Raw genomic sequence first — 16,177 nt, 5'->3', positions numbered from 1 at the left:
TGAGACTTTTCTGTGCTGATACATGGTAGTTCAATGCAATTGCTAGATACTGCTTTATGAATGATCACATACAATTCCCTACGAGAATTTTTGCTACTATAAACCTATTACAATTAGCAATTTTATACAGGTCTCGCCTGTAAAAGTTTCTCTAGGGAAAGCACCTAGTAATAGAACTTCTGGATAAAAAGACTTTGAGTATACTCAACTTTACTATCATTAAATTGCTTTCTAAGGTGGTGGTACCCATTTAAACTCTCACTAGCAATGTTTGAGTTTTCCTTTCACTATACTTAGATTTACCAGACTTAATTTTGAGGAAATCTGATGGATACCAAACTACACTTTGTTTTGATTCCATAAAGCAAAGAAAATGTATCCAGGAGAAATCAACTATATCAATGCCGATGAAAAGTCAAGAAAGATAGAGTCCATGCTGACCACCGGATTCAGCAATATAGATGCTGCTTTACTTTGACAAGGTGGGGCATATGCCCAGCTGATTAAAGAAAAGATGGGAAGGAAAAGAACTGGAAACAGCAAATATAAGCAACTCTTCTAAGGAGTTGTGCTATAAAGAGGAGCAAAGAAATAGAGAAGTCAGAGGTAAGTGGGACCAAATGAAAATATGGTTTGGTTTGGGAATTTTTTTTTTTTAAGGATGGGAGAAATGATTGCTAGTATATATACTCTGATAAGGATAAAAACTGACTACATAGGACTATGAGAACTGCTGGAGAGACGCTGTTAAGTCAGCCTAAGAGTATAAAAAGTAGTGTAACCAAACACTTAATTTTATGCTGAAAATAACAAAACACTATTGACAGAAACTAAAGAAGATCTAAACAAATGGACAGATATACCACATTCATGGATTGGAACACTTAACATGATAAAGTTGTCAATTCTCCCCATATTGATACACAAGTTTAATGCAATTCCTATCAAAATCCTAGCAAGAATTTTTGTAGATATAGACAAGGTCATTTTTAAAATTCATATAGGAAGGCAAATAAAATTGCTAAAATAATTTTGAAAGAAACGAATAAAGAAAGCAGTTAATTAACTTCAAGACCTATTATACAGCGACAGTAATCAAGCTGGTATAGTACTGGTTGAGGGACAGATACATAGATCAATGACGGAGAACCCAGAACCTAGACACACACACACACACACACACACACACACAGAAATATGTTCAACTGATCTCTGGCAACAACGTAAAAGCCAATTAAAGGGAGGAAAGATAAGCTTTTCAGCAAATGGTATTGAAGCAACTGGACATTTAAAGGCCAAAAAAACCCCAAAACACAAAAAAACCTCAACCTAATTCTCACACTTTATGCAAAAAATAACTGATCCTGAACTTCAGTGTTACCTGTGAAACTATAAACTGTAAAAAAGAAAAAGAAAATATTTGACATCTATGGCTAAGGAAGGGGAATCTGAGACTTGACACAAAAAAATACAGCCCATAAAAGTAAAAACGTAGAAACTGGACCTCAGCAAAATGTAAACTTATGCCACAAGAAAGACCCTACTGAGGCTGATAAGACTGTATAGACTGGGAAAAACTATTTGCAAACCAAGACAAAGAACTAGTGTCTAGGATATATTTAAAAAATCAACAATAAAATAAAGAATCAATTGGAGAAAAAAAAGTGGCAAAAGGCATTGTTATGGGCTGAACTGTGTCCCCCCAAAATCCATTTGCTGAAGCCAAGACGCCAGTACCTTAGAATGTTACTGTATTTGGAGCTAACCCCTATAGAAGGGGAATTAAGTTTAAATGAGGTCACCAAGGTGGGCCTCCATCCAATCTGACTGGTGTCCTTAAAGGAAGAGGATATCTGGACACAGGCACTAGGGGCACTGTTGAGTACAGAGGAAAAAACCATGCGAGGACACAGCAAAAGTGCAGCTAAAGCTAAAGACCTCAGAAGAAACCAAACCTGCCAATACCTTGATCTTGGACTTCCACCCTCCAGAACAATTAAAAAATAAATTTTCATTATTTAAGCCACCATGTGTGGTATTTCTATGCCCTAGCAAACTAATACGAAGAGACATTTCACCCAAGAGGATATAAAGATGGCAAACACATGAAAACAAAGCATCATTGGCTATTAGGGAAATGCAAATTAATACCACAATGACTTATCATCATATACCTATTAAAATGGGCTAAAATCAGAAAATGTCAATATCTAATGCTGTGAGGATGCAGAGATCTGATTACTCATACACTGCAGACTGAAATGTAAAATATACAGCCACTGTGGAAAACAGCCTGACAGTTTCTTGAGAACACTAACATACAACTACCATATAACCCAGTAATTGTACTCCTGGGCATTTATCCAGGAAATGAAAACTTTTTTTTAAGCTTTATTTATGTATTAGTTGATAAAGAGAGAGAGCATGTGCATGGGGAGGAGGGGCAAAGGGAGAGGGAGAAAATCTTAAACAGGCTTCCATACACTGGGTGGACAGTCCAATGTGGAGCTCAATATCAGGATTCTGAGATTACAATCTGAGCTGAAATCAAGGGTCAGACACTTAACCAACTGCACCAACCAGGTGCCTCATGAAAATTTATTTTTACACAAAGACCTATACACAAACAGTTAAAGCAGCTTCATTTATAATAACCAAAAACTGGAAACAACCTAGATCTCCTTTGACAGGTAAATGGTTAAACAAACTGTAGTATATCCATATACTTACTACTCAGTAATAAAAAGGAACTAATGACTGACTGCTACAACCAGATGAATCTCCAGAGAATTATGCTGATTGAAAAAAGCCAATCCCATAAGGTTACATACCACTACGATTCCATTTAAATAATATTCTTAAAATTGTAAAACTATAGAAATGGATAATGGATTTTTTAAAAATTTTATTTGACAGAGAGAGGGCACAAGCAAGTGGAGCAGCACACAGAGGGAGATGGAGAAACAGGCTCCCCGCTGAGGAGAGAGCCCGACATAGGGGGCAATCCCAGGACCGTAGGATGATAACCGGAGCCAAAGGAAGATGGTTAACCGACTGAGGCACGCAGGTGCCCCAAAATGAATTAACAGATTACCATGGCACACAAGGGCACTATGAAGGATCTTTGTCATGATGAAATGTTCTGTATCTTCACTGAGTCAATATCAATCTCCTGGTTGTGATACTACACTATAATCTTGCAAGGTGTTACCACTGGGGGAACCTAGGTAAAGGGTACACAAGATCTCTCTGCACTTTTTCTTACAACTGCATGTGAATCTAAACTATCTCAAAAAGTTTAACTCAAAGAAAAATTATCAGCTTAAACATTTTAAATTCACACAATTTATCATAAATAAAATATGCCTTAACAAAGAGTTATGCAGAAAATATTTTTAAAGGCATATACATTTTTTAAAAACCATCCAGACCAGTGTTGTCCAACAGAACTTTCTGCAATTACAGATATATTCTACATTTCTATGCTGTCTCAAACAGTAGTCACTAGGCACACATTGCTAATCAACACTTGAAACTTGACTAGTGTGACTGAAAAGCTGAATATCTATTATATTCATTTTAATTAACTTACATTTAAATTGGCACATGTCATTGGTGGTGGTTATCACGTTAAACAAGGCAGGTCTAGACATTACAAAGAATGGGAAAGATAATTATATGCTACAATGGGACTACATCCAAAGTGTATTCATAAAAAAATGCATTGGTTACATACTTTTACCTTCTACTATATACCTTCTGTATTTCTTAAATTTTTGACAATAATCATGTGTCACTATTTTTAAAAGTCATAAAACCCATACTGGAATTTAAATTTCTGATACCTTGAAAATTCATATGCACTATTCAATATAGAACAAATCAGATGTTGGGATCATAGTTCAGAAAGTTTAAGTTCTTACTTGTTCTGCAATGATACAGTTCTAGATTCCAGTTTGTCAGTTTTTCCCCCCAGGTGTGGCCTTTCTTAGGATTTGACTACATTAAATTATCCACAGGAAAGAAGACATATAAGGAAAAAACAAGTTTAAACAATGGAAACTTATGAAATCAACTCAATTAACTTCTTAAACAGCTGAAAGATCTTGGATACTCATAATGGGTGTTCAACCAGAAAGCAAAAATTCCATTAGAAAGATCTACAGTTCATTCATGATCATAGCTGCAGAATTACGAATGCAGAGCAGTGAATACTTAGGATTACAGTGAGGCATGGTAACACAAATGAAAGAGGGACTCTTCAAAAAGGCTTAAACCCCAAGTGTCTAGACTCAAGCCAGTAACATTTGTCTTATCAGCCACTGCCACAGATTTAATACTAAGAGTATTTCTCTCCGACCCCTCCAGCCCCTCCACCCTGATCCACACCTAGGGTTATTTCATTTCCTCTCAAGGGATTTTATGAATGAAAACATATTTTGCTTACAGGTTCAGACTAAGCAGGAGAAAGACAAAACAGAATAAATTGAAGAAACATTTTGAAGAAAAGTATTTTTAAGAAAATCTAGGTTTTGGATTTCAAGTCAAATAGCTACTCAAAGAAGTGGACTTAGAGCAACTACCAAAATTGAGTCCTCCTCTAACACCTTTAACAAAAGCTGATAGTAATTCTGACAGTTTTTCAATTACATAATCAAAAACAATTTGTGTTTTGACCTATTAAACTATATAGCAGAATATATATGAGAATTATGGCTTTGGAGTCAAGAGTTTAGGTTCTAATACACACTCTGCCAACTGCTAATGACGTGAACCTGAATAAAGTACTTCACCCCTTGACTGCTTCCTAATCTGCAAACAGCTCAGTAACACCTCCTTTGCAGAACTGTAAAAAAGTAAAATGAGTGCAACACTGAAATCACCAAAATGTTCTTTAGTAGGTAAATGAGTATCTAAACTATGGTACAGCCACACAATGGAACACTCTTTAGCATTAAAAAAGAAATGAGCTGTCCAGTCATGAAAAAATACAGAGGAAGCTTAAATGCATATTACTAAAGAAGCTAACCCGAAAAGGCTACAGACTGTATGATTCAAATTACGTGACACGACATTATGGTAAAGGCAAAACTACGGAAACAGTTAAAAAAAAAAAAAAAAAAAAAAGGAAGAACGAAAGAAAGAAAGAAAAATTTAGTGGTTGCCAGAACTAGGAGGGAGAGAGGGAGGGATGAATATAAGGTAGAGCACAGAGGATTTTTTCGGGCAGTGAAACCATTCTGTATATTACTGTAACAATAGATATATATCATTATACGTTTGTCAAAACCTGACGAATACATACCAAAAGTGAAGCCTAGTGTAACGTATGGACTTTGGGTGATAATGAAGTGTTAAGGTACATTCATGACACATGTGACTCTGATGCAGGGGAGGCTGGTGCTGGTATGGGGGGCAGAGAGTATATGGGAAAGCTCCACACTTTCTGCTCAGTTTTGCTGTGAACTCAAAACTGGTCTAAAAAAAACAAAGCCTATTAAAAGTTTTTTTAAAAAAAGTAAATGAGGGCATTTGCAATCACAGCTAACCAGTGCCTGGTAAATAATATCCAATGAAACGTATCTACGACTGTATCACTTTCACACTGTGCTGCACTATAAAAAGGAGCAACTGGATTCAAATTCAATTAGGGCACTACCAGCAAGTTACTTATTCTATGTCTCCATTTCCTCACTTGTAATATAGGTATAAAAAAAAGTGTGAGAATTAAATGAATGAATATATATGCAAAACTGTTCAGGACAGTGACTAGCTCATAGTTATAATTTCATCAATGTTAGCAATTACCATTGCTATCAAACTGAAGAGAAAACATGAAAAGCATATGGTACAATGCCTCATACATTAAATGTCAAATTAGGTTCCCTCTTCCTCCTGTAGTAAAATTTTTCCCACCTATCAAGTATGTACCAGTATTAGAGAGGTATAAGAATCATCCCTGGGACTTTTTCAAAATATACATAGCACAAATCCACATACGAAATTAGAGGCTTTGAGAGGTGTGGATGGAAATAGGTGTATTCTATCAAAAGTCTCCATAAGATTCTAATACATACACACACACACATTCTCTCTCTCTCTCTCTCTCTCTCTCTCTCTTAGTTCACCCAACCCATCTCCCACATGAATCCAGTTCTAATAGTTACTGAACACAAGTGATTAATGAATTCAAGGCATTGAAACATATATTTTAATATAAATTTCCTGGAGTTTCAATGTATTGTCCCAATAAGGGGCTGGCAAGTATAGCCTATAGGTCAAATCTGGCACACCACCTGATTTTATATATGAAGTCTTATTCGAACACAGCACATCCAATCATTTCCATATTGCCTTTGGCTGCTCTCCTATGACCAGCACAGAGCTGAGCAGTTGCTAAAGAGATTATATGGCCCACAAACTTGAAAATATTTACTACCTGGCCCTTACAGAAAGCTTCCCAACTCCTGGTCTAGATCATTAATACAGAATGCTATTCAGTAAGCCAATTAGAATATTTGGCATTAAGAATGAGTTCAATGTAATTACAATATCTCTTAAAGCATATAAAAAACTAGATGATTGGAAACAAAGCAAATAAACAGTTCTTTCCATTAAGAATATAGAAGACAAATAATTTTGCCTGCCAGCATTCCTTCTTTAAGCAAACTATTCTTCCCCAAATCCAACCAAGAGATGTTAGCAAATTACAGGCCCTATTTCATGGTCATGTGGAAATATAACCTAAAACAGGAAAATGCAATGCCACTTTCCAGTGTGGAATAAAGGAAGACATGCAGTCCCTCTCTAATGGTTAGTGAAAGTTGAGATATGGGGGGGCGGGGGGGGGGAGGGGAGTCAGCATGCATGTCGCCACTACAGAGAAGAAAGCAGCAGCTCCCCATTAGAAGAAAATAGAGCTGACACGCAGAGATGAGGATAGACAGAAAATAGTCTTGGTGACATTCTCAGCTCAAGTCAGGTATCCTTGAGTTTAAATGCATCCCTGCCATCCTAAGTTAGGGTTATGTAATTAGTAACTTCCCTTTTTTGCCCAAGTCTTTTTTTTTTTTTTTTAAGATTTATTTATTCATGAGAGAGAGAGAGAGAGAGAAGCAGAGACACAGGCAGAGGGAGAAGCAGGCTCCATGCAGGGAGCCCGACATGGGACTCAATCCCAGGTCTCCAGGATCACACCCTGGGCCAAAGGCAGTGCTAAACTGCTGAGCCACCTGGGCTGCCCCCAAGTAAGTTTTAAAAGGGTTTGCAACTCAAGGATTCTAAAACAACAAGCAAAAAAAAAAAAAAACAAGCAACTTCTCTCTTCAGCTCACAGAAGAGTTTTTTTTTTTTAATTTTTCATGAAAATAGCGATAGTTTTGCTCATCCTCATTAAATCCTTCATAAATTAACAAATGCTGATAATCCAGAAAGTTATTTTTAAAAATTGACAAGGGTAGGGGCACCTGGGTGGCTCAGTTGGTTAAGTGTCTGCCTTTGGCTCAGGTCATGACCTTAGGGTCCTGAGATAGAGCTGCCTCCCACCCCCATTGGACTCCTTGTCAAGCTGGGAGTCTGCCCCTCCCCCATCTCGTGCATGTAACTCTCTAATAAATAAAACCTTTAAAAAAAAATTGACAAGGGTACAGTAACATCTCAATCAGTAGTTACTATTTTTTACTTGACTTTTCCTAGTATTAAAGAACTGATTTTTAAAAATATAAGCTATTTAACATATATGCAAAAAAAAAAAGAGAGAGAAAGAGAGAGAAACCAAACCCACCATACTCCAGGTACATTTAGGCCCTTCATCTCCATCTCTTCAATAATAATCATTGACAATCTGAAAGACTAGCTCAGGGCATTGTAATATTGTGGTTTATCAAAGAAAGATTCATATTTTATCTACTAACCCTAGAAAATGCAATAATCATATGACAAATTTTCACCGATTAAAAAAGCAAAAAATATACCTTTATAACTCATGAAATTAAGTTCTTTGTGATATCTCCTTTACAGAAAACTGAAGTTTCACATTACTTTTAAATTAGCTGCCTATGTAGCTCTATTTTAAAGATTTTTTCAATAGAAAATTATCCTACCACTGGAAAATCATACTGAATGAGAATTTTATTTGCATATTTTTTAAATATTGCCTTGAATCAATTTTTCAAACTCCAAAGTTTAAAGTATTTGATATTTTATTTTTAAAATACCTATCTGTAATAGAATCTATTTACAAAATCATACTACAGTTAGATGATCATCTAACTGTAGAAAGTGTAGAAATCTAACTACAGTTAGATGATGCTGAGAAAGAGCATTTCACATAATCCTGATATTGAAATGGTTTGGGGATTATGTGGTTTTAAGAGGTTCTATTAAAAAGCACACTGTATCAAGATGCCTTTACTAATCCTAACTACCCTAACATAACCTTAGGATACCCTCTGGAGGAAAATGGGTTTTGCCATGGGTTTTTAATTCTTAACAAAATTTTAACACACTTTTGTCTATTGTGAGGGATCTGAAGGCCTACAGTTAATCTTTTGTTATTCTGCAATGCCTTATTTTATATTCCCCATTACTTTGTGGCCTATCAGAGCATCAGCATTGTAATTTAGATGTTCAATAAATGCTCCTCATATCAAGGCACACATTTTTAAGAAAATGTAATAGTATTTAAAAAGCTTATGACAGACTCCTCTGCCCATCCTCTCCTCAATCCCCAGTTTCATTTATCTTAGCTGCTTAGTTGCCTCCATATCTAATATATGTTTACTACTACTGCTTGAGAATTACTAAATTCATACCACAACATTAGTACTAACGTGTATTGTGTTACAAAGCACCAGACTCAGAATTTTATATATGTTGTCTTAACCTTGACAACAACTTCATGAGACAGGGGTGCTATTGTATTCCCATTTTAGTCTGGAAAAATAGGACACAGTTCAATAACTTGCCTAGGGTCACATAGCTAGTAAGTGGCAACACTAAGGATTTAAGCTCAAGCAGCCAAACACTACTACTCATACTTTTTTTTAATATTCTTTTATTTACTATTTATGATAGACATAGAGAGAGGCAGAGACACAGGAGGAGGGAGAAGCAGGCTCCATGCCAGGAGCCTGACGCGGAACTCGATCCCGGGACTCCAGGATCGCGCCCTGGGCCAAAGGCAGGCGCTAAACCACTGAGCCACCCAGGGATCCCCCTTACTCATACTTTTAATCTGTATCTTCTTGTATCTATCCACTCCACTATCCATTCTTAATAAATACTTTTGGGATGACTCTCTAAATAAAAACAAGCAAAATAAAACAAAGAAGTCAAAACTTAAAATGGTATCTCACAACCAAATACAATTTTTTGGGGTATAGGTCAGTAGTTTTCAACTTTGGCTTTGCCACAATCCATGAGGTCAACAATTAGTTGCATTTTCATTTTGTATCTATTGATTCAGTGGTTACAGTATTTTTAAATCTAAATTACAACAACATGACATATAGCTTTCTCCCTAAAAAAAGGCATCAGATTCTAAAGCCTGCCAGAAAGATACGCTTTAAAGGGATAAGGAATATGTCCATAACCTATCAAAAGAAGAAAAACAATTTTCAAAGGAATTTTCTATCTACTTTCTGAAAGCAAATGTTTTAGTTATGTGTACATATGTCTATCTCTATGTAATAGGTCAAAAAATACCAATGGAAAAAGGCAAAATCATTTTCACTAAAGAAAAACTTCAAAAAAGAAATTTTAGAAAATCGGAAGGCAAGAGATATGTAGTAATACTTTGGCTTAACATTTTAAACAAAGGGAAAAATGAGATACATATTAATTTTTTTAAAAGATTTTATTCATTTATTCATGAGAGACACTGAGAGAGGCAGGGACATAAGCAGGCTCCATTCAGGAGCCCGAGGCGGGACTCGATCCCGGAACTCCAGGAACACGTCCTGAGCCAAAGGCAGATGCTCAACCACTGAGCCACCCAGGCATCCCAGATAGATATTAATTTGAAGCAAAAAAAAATGTTGTCATTTAAAAAAAAAAAAAAAAACAGAGAAACTAAAGAAAAGGAGTAACAGAAGTTTTGAAATTGAGAAAAAAAGGAAGCAAACAAGAGATGAAAGCCCTAGATAATCTAGGCAATCCAGTTCAAAGCTGAGTCAGATCTTGCTGAAACACAGAGCCCCTATAATAATACTCTGGCAAAAGGAGGTATTGTGGCCTCATTCTATGAAAGAGCTAGGACGGCTTACTGAGGATACACCAGCGGATGAAACATAAGAGCGGTGATACCAAGTCCACGGGATTGTAGACCAACATATGGTCTCTCTCTCTGTTGAAGTCATTCTTCTAACCATTCTAGGTGACAGAAATCTGACACTGCTTATAGGCTAATCAATTCAGCATTTATTTGGTTTCTGTTAAGTGTTTCACATGTGTATACATTCCAAATTAGATCATTAACTTCTGGAAAGCAGAAGATATCTTACTTATTTTATTTTCATCCATATAACTTAGGACAGTGCTATGCATGTAGAAGATAGATGCTCAAACCTACTGATTCTGAAAAATCACAACATACAATTACAACAGTAGAGTTTAAAAAAATCTTAAGAGATCTAGTCTAGCCTCTTTATGTTCTGTTTTTGTTGTTGTTGTTGTTGTTGTTTTAAGTAGGCTCCACACCCAGTACAGAGCCCAACGCAGGGCTCAAACTCACAACTCTGAGATCATGACCTGAGCTGAGATCAAGAGTCCGACGCTTAATGACCTCAGCCACTCAGGCGCCCCTAGCCTCTCTATCTTAAAAGCAAAGAAACTAAGAGTAGTTAAATGTCCAACAGCCTAAAGTCACAGAGCTAGGATTAGCACCCTAATCCCAGGATAATCAGTTCAACTTTTTCCAAATAGCTCTAATTTCTTCCATTATAATAAAATGAATAATCACCTATTTCATCAGAAAGCAAAGTAATAGCACCAGTATTCACTACATGCTAGGGCTTTCAGAAGGTCAGAGTTGTTGGCAGACCACCTGCTGTGGTCTGGGATGGCTACTCTATAAACATTGATAAACATTTATAAACATTATTTTTTTACTTAATATTCACAATAAGCACTATAAGGAGTATCAACCCAGTTTTACAAATGTAAATTTACCATAATAACAGCAAGTGCAGAACCCAGATTTTGTTACCAGTGGCTCTCAACCACATCCTATTCTGCTTCTCGTTGAATTAAACACGAAAATCCCAAAGTGCCAAGAGCCCAGCACAGTACCTGACCCAAACAAAATAAACAAATGTTTAAAAGACTCACTAAATTAATGGATCGTTTGATTAATTAAAAAAGTAAGTTTTCTCACAGTAAATACCTCTAAAATAAAAAAAAAAAAATTAAAAAAAGGTTTCCCTGTTCAGCTAATTACATAATCCCGAGAAAGGTTTTAATAGTGAGCGGTATGCATACTAAGAGCAGATTTAAGGAATGGCTAATTTCTTTATCCTACAAATAATTCATCTGTTCAACAAATATTAAGTGAAAAACTATTTTTGTGACACAGTGTTAAATCTGAAGTAAAATAAAACTTGCTCCTACAATATTCTATTCCATAAATTAAAACCCACACAAGTCTCTAAACCATTTGCCAAAACCAAAACACACGTGTAACATCTCCCTCCTGGTAGAGGAAAAAGAAATAACACTAAGTGAACACCTACAATGTGCCAGTTCTTAATCCTCAACATACAGTCTCGCCTGATCCCTTATAACCAAGTGAACTAGGCCACATCTGCATTTCTGATTAACAAATTCAGGCTTTAAGAGATTAAGTACTGGACGCTTGGGGGGCTCAGTGATTGAGCATCTGCCTTGGGCCCAGGGTGTGACCGCAGGGTCCTGGGATGGAGTTTCTGGGATGAAGTCCCACACTGGGCTCCCTGCAGGTAGCCTGCTTCTCCCTCTGCCTGTGTCTCTCATGAACAAATAACAAATCTTTAAAAAAAAAAAGAGAGAGAGAGAGAGAGAGAGATTAAGTACTTGTCTCAAGTCCTTTGGCTAATTAATTACTACAAATAACAGAACTGGAACCCAAGTCTCCTACAGTTGTTAAAAGTCTTATTATTTTATTTGCCCACCAAGGCAGAGAACAGGTTTCTTTCTGAGACCAAAAGCTGCTTGTTTTAACAACAACGACAAAAGAATACATTATCACGATCCTCATAATAGCCTATTAGTTATTGTCACTTCATACCATAAATACAAATGATGAAGCTAGAACTCAGAGGAGTCTGCCCAAGAACATAGTGCAAGGAAGCAGAACTTTACCAGGTCTGCACCAGGTGTGCATGCAACACTGGAAACCACAGCGTTAAGACTCAAAACATCTAAAGTAGTTGGGCCTTGTGTTTGCCAGATGAAAAAGAATGGCAGATCTCATATCAACTTCTACTTGCAGTGTGCGGAAGGAGAAGCCGATGTTCTCATAACGTTCTTTTAAGTGGCAACCCGAAGACTGGGCTCTCCATTCCAAGCCTACAGGCCACTTCATTACTACCAGCAACAGCGCTAGGGATCTGTTATCAGTTACAATTACTCCTAAAGTGCCAAACAATGTACCACGCCACACACCAACGGTTCACTGAAAGAACACTATGTCAGAATACATAAAATCAACATCTCAGTATTTAAGACTTTCACTGAGAAGACATGAACAGACCTATTCCTTGGCAACATTTTCGAGTCATCATCTGAGAACTTTATGCCCTGGTGTATTTTTTAAGGCCTAAGTGTGAACTAAAAGAAAGGGCATGTCCTATGGCAGCTCCAAAGATGTTACTACTGGGGATCCCTGGGTGACGGCTCGGCGGTTTGGCGCCTGCCTTTGGCCCAGGGCGTGATCCTGGAGACCTGGGATTGAGTCCCATGTCGGGCTCCCTGCATGGAGCCTGCTTCTCCCTCTGCCTGTTTCTCTGCCTCTGTGTGTGTCTCTCATGAATAAATAAATAAAATCCTTAACAAAAAATAAATAAAAATGTCACTACCTTGGTCGCAAAGACTTACTGTACAGCTCTGTTTCTCAGAAATCCTGAGGAGCCCTTTCTGGTTGAGAGCAGCTCAAGCATCTTCCTAAAGAACTGTCCCATCTGCTTCTAGTAAATCAAAGTGATGAATAAGACGGTGGTTGGGTGTTAATACGCGGCACTCTGAGTGTGTGTGTGTGTGTGTGTGTGTGTGTCCACGTTTCACTGGGCGACGCAGGCTGGAAGCCCCAACCCCGAGGTCAGCAGAACCATCCCGCTCCGGGGGAGGCTGCCAGGCAGCCGTGCACGTCCGTCGCCGCCACCGCACCCTGGAGGCCGTGGTCCCGCCTTCATCCCGCAGAGACCGCGGGAGCCCGGAGCTCCCTCCGAGCTGCCCCGAGGGCCCCGAGCCCGCAGCGGGAGCAAGGCCAGGCCATGCACGGCCCCGACCCCGACCCCGACCCGGGCGGCCGAGCTGCACCGGAGGCCTCGAGCCTGCAGCGGCAGCCAGGCCAGAAGGCCCGGGGTCGTGCACCAACCCCCTCCAGCGCACAGACCCGCCCCGACCCGGGCGGCCGAGCAGCACCGGAGGCCCCAAGCCTGCAGCGAGAGCCACGCCGGCGGGCCGGGGACCTTGCACCCCCCGCCCCCAGACCCCGACCCGGGGACGAGCTCCCCCGGAGGTCCCGAGCCCGGGGCCGTGCACCCCCCCTCCCCCACGTCCAGCGCACAGACCCGCCCCGCCGCCAGACCGCGACCGGAGGCCCAGAGCCTGCAGCCGGAGCCTGGCCAGCGGGCCCGGGGCCGTGCACCGCCCCCTGCCCCCGCCTCCAGACCGCGACCCGGCGGCCGAGCTGCCCGGAGGCCCCGAGCCCGCAGCTGCAGCCAGGCCGGCGGACCCCGAGCCGTGCCCCCCGCCCGCCGCCAGACCCCGGGGGCCGAGCCCGCAGCGGGAGCCCCCCCAGCCCCGCCCGCCGCGAGCGCCCGCCTTCCCCCCGAAAGTTGCGACCTGTGCCCGCGGCCGCGTCCAGCACGGACGCCCGCCCCGGAAGCGCCCCCGCGGCCCGCACGGCGCCGAGCAGCGCTGCCCCCCGCGCCCCGCGCCCCGGGCCGCCCAGCCGCCGCCGCCCCGTTATCCGCTCGCAGCCGCGGCCGCGCTCGGGCCTGCCCGCCTGTCAGCGCCCCGCAGCCCCCGCACGGCCCCGGGCCCCGCCGCAGCCCTCCGCGCGTCCCGGGGGGACCGGCGCCCGCGGCCCGGGGCTGGGGCGGCTCCGGGCGGCCCCTCACCTCCGGGTGCAGCAGGGGCACGCAGCCCGCCTCGGCGTCGTACTCGTCCGGGCCGTCCGCCATCTTGGTGTTAAATCCCTGCGCCCGCTGCATGCCGGGAGAAAGCGGTTCCCCCCGGCGGGGCTCGGGCGCGGCGAGGGCACGCGCGAGGGCGAGCCGCGGCCCCCGCGCACCCCCCTGCGCCCCCCCCGCCTCCCTCGGGGGCGGGGGTCCCTGTGCGCGTGCGCGCGGGGCGGGGCGGGGGGAGCGGGGGAGGAGGCTGTGCGCGTGCGCGGCGCGGCCCCGAGACCCCGCGGCTGCAGCAGCGCGGCTGGGGCCTGGGAGGCCTGCTGGTCGTTGCCCATGCGGCCCTGCTCCCCCGCCGGGACGGCCTCCCGCGATGCACCCTCGGGGGCGCCCGGAGCAACGGGTGAGGCCTGGGGCCCGGGAGACGGCCCGGCCGGACCTCGTTGGTCTTCAATTAGCAGTAATTACATCAAAAACGTACACCCTCGAGGCCCACGCCCCCCCCCCACCTGCTGCATGTTAATGTAACCCGGGGGCTGAGAACCCACGTCGTTAAAACGGAATTCGCTGAAATTCGAACCGGATAAAAGGACCTAGGGCGTCTTTAAGCGCATATTAGGGCTGTAGGAATGGGGGGGGGGGGGAGTGGCTCCTACAAATGTGCTAAAACAACAGCCCTACAACACATGCCTCTTTGATTTTGCTATTGTTAAAAATTGTATTTTTTTTTTTGCTATTATTAAAAATTGTAGCCCTAAGCTGCTCAGAGGAGGATGCAGCAGAGATCGCCAAAAAAATTGTATTTTTTTTTTTTTTTTTTTTGCTATTATTAAAAATTGTAGCCCTAAGCTGCTCAGAGGAGGATGCAGCAGAGACCGCCAGGACGATGCGTTAGAGATCCCGACAGCAGCCTGCCTCCCGAGCAAGCGCATCAGCCAGGAGCAGCCGCCGGGTAAGGTCGGGAGGGAGGGCCCAGGGGAGGCGAGGGTCAGGGGCCTGCCCTCAGGCTGAGGCTCCCGCCAAGGGGAGCTGCAGGGTCTGCAGACGGCGGGGCGCAGCGCTGCATCCGACGCTCCCTGGGAAGCGGGGCCCGGAAAAGCGGGGAGCGACCGGGCATTGGATGCTCTCAAGAGGAGTCTGCTGTTCCTTCACGGGGTGCTCCCAGAAATGCATGAAAATAGCTAAATAGCAGATATTAGCTCCTGGAAATGCTGCATAGCTAACGGTCGAGGCATCATTCATAAGAGGGAGAGGCGGGCACAGCTCTTCACAGCTGCTGCACGGCCGGTGGGAAGAGCAAGGTCCTCTGCTGACTTTGCAGCTGGCTTACCTGCCTCCGTCCTCCCGGCAGCGCTGCTCTCGGTCTCCTCTCAGTCTGAGCTCATTTGCATCATTTTGGTCCCACCCCAAACCAAGGATTTGGGTTTGACTCTTTCACCCAGCCTGCAGAACTACACAGAATTAGGGTTCTCTCCCTTTGGAGCTCCAAACTGCTTTTAGATGCATTTTAACATAGAATTTTCTTTAAAACAAACAAACAAAAAAAAAAGGATTTTATTTATTTATCCATGAGAGACACAGAGAGAGAGAGGCAGAGGGAGAAGCAGGCTCCCTGCAGGGAGCCAGAGGCAGCACTCAATCCCAGGACCCCAGGGATCACGCCCTAGGCTGGAGGCCGTGTGAAACCGCTGAGCCACACGGGCTGCCCTAAAGTAGAATTTTCACTTCAACAATTCAATTTTCATCTTGCTCCTCCTTACCCTTATGTCATACATTTACTGGAAAGAGACAATGGGAGTAAAGAAAAGCAACAGTTGGGAGATGGGGTAAAGAAGATACTGAATTGTTGGGGG

The 16,177-nt window shown here is 42.4% G+C and overlaps 1 protein-coding gene and 1 pseudogene across 7 annotated transcripts in view; one reads left to right on the top strand and one right to left on the bottom strand.

The window, feature by feature from the left end:
* ZDHHC17 (zDHHC palmitoyltransferase 17) overlaps window positions 1-14,488 on the bottom strand; it is a 189,843-nt gene extending 175,355 nt beyond the window's left edge. For 4 of the 6 annotated variants that reach the window (XR_013350553.1, XR_013350552.1, XM_077845577.1 and 1 more), the window contains exon 1: window positions 14,319-14,485. Coding sequence is in view for 4 of the 6 variants with exons in the window: in XM_077845577.1 (XP_077701703.1) it covers window positions 14,319-14,411 (93 nt within the window). In the remaining 2 variants the exon portion in view is untranslated. Of the gene's footprint in view, window positions 1-14,318 lie in introns of all 6 variants that reach the window. The other 2 variants (XM_077845573.1, XM_077845575.1) reach the window with 2 other exon arrangements.
* An 84-nt stretch (window positions 14,489-14,572) lies between these two features.
* The window catches only part of LOC144282216 (large ribosomal subunit protein eL39 pseudogene), a 38,766-nt pseudogene continuing 37,161 nt past the window's right edge, over window positions 14,573-16,177 (top strand). The window contains exons 1-2 of the transcript XR_013350555.1: window positions 14,573-14,727; window positions 15,167-15,276. The product of XR_013350555.1 is annotated as a large ribosomal subunit protein eL39 pseudogene (transcript). The remainder of the gene's footprint in view (window positions 14,728-15,166; window positions 15,277-16,177) is intronic.

This window comes from Canis aureus, chromosome 13 (genome assembly GCF_053574225.1).
Source record: "Canis aureus isolate CA01 chromosome 13, VMU_Caureus_v.1.0, whole genome shotgun sequence".
In the NCBI taxonomy this organism is placed as follows: domain Eukaryota; kingdom Metazoa; phylum Chordata; class Mammalia; order Carnivora; family Canidae; genus Canis; species Canis aureus.
The sequence above is the reverse complement of the archived record's forward strand: the minus strand, read 5'-3'. Positions and strand labels throughout refer to the sequence as shown.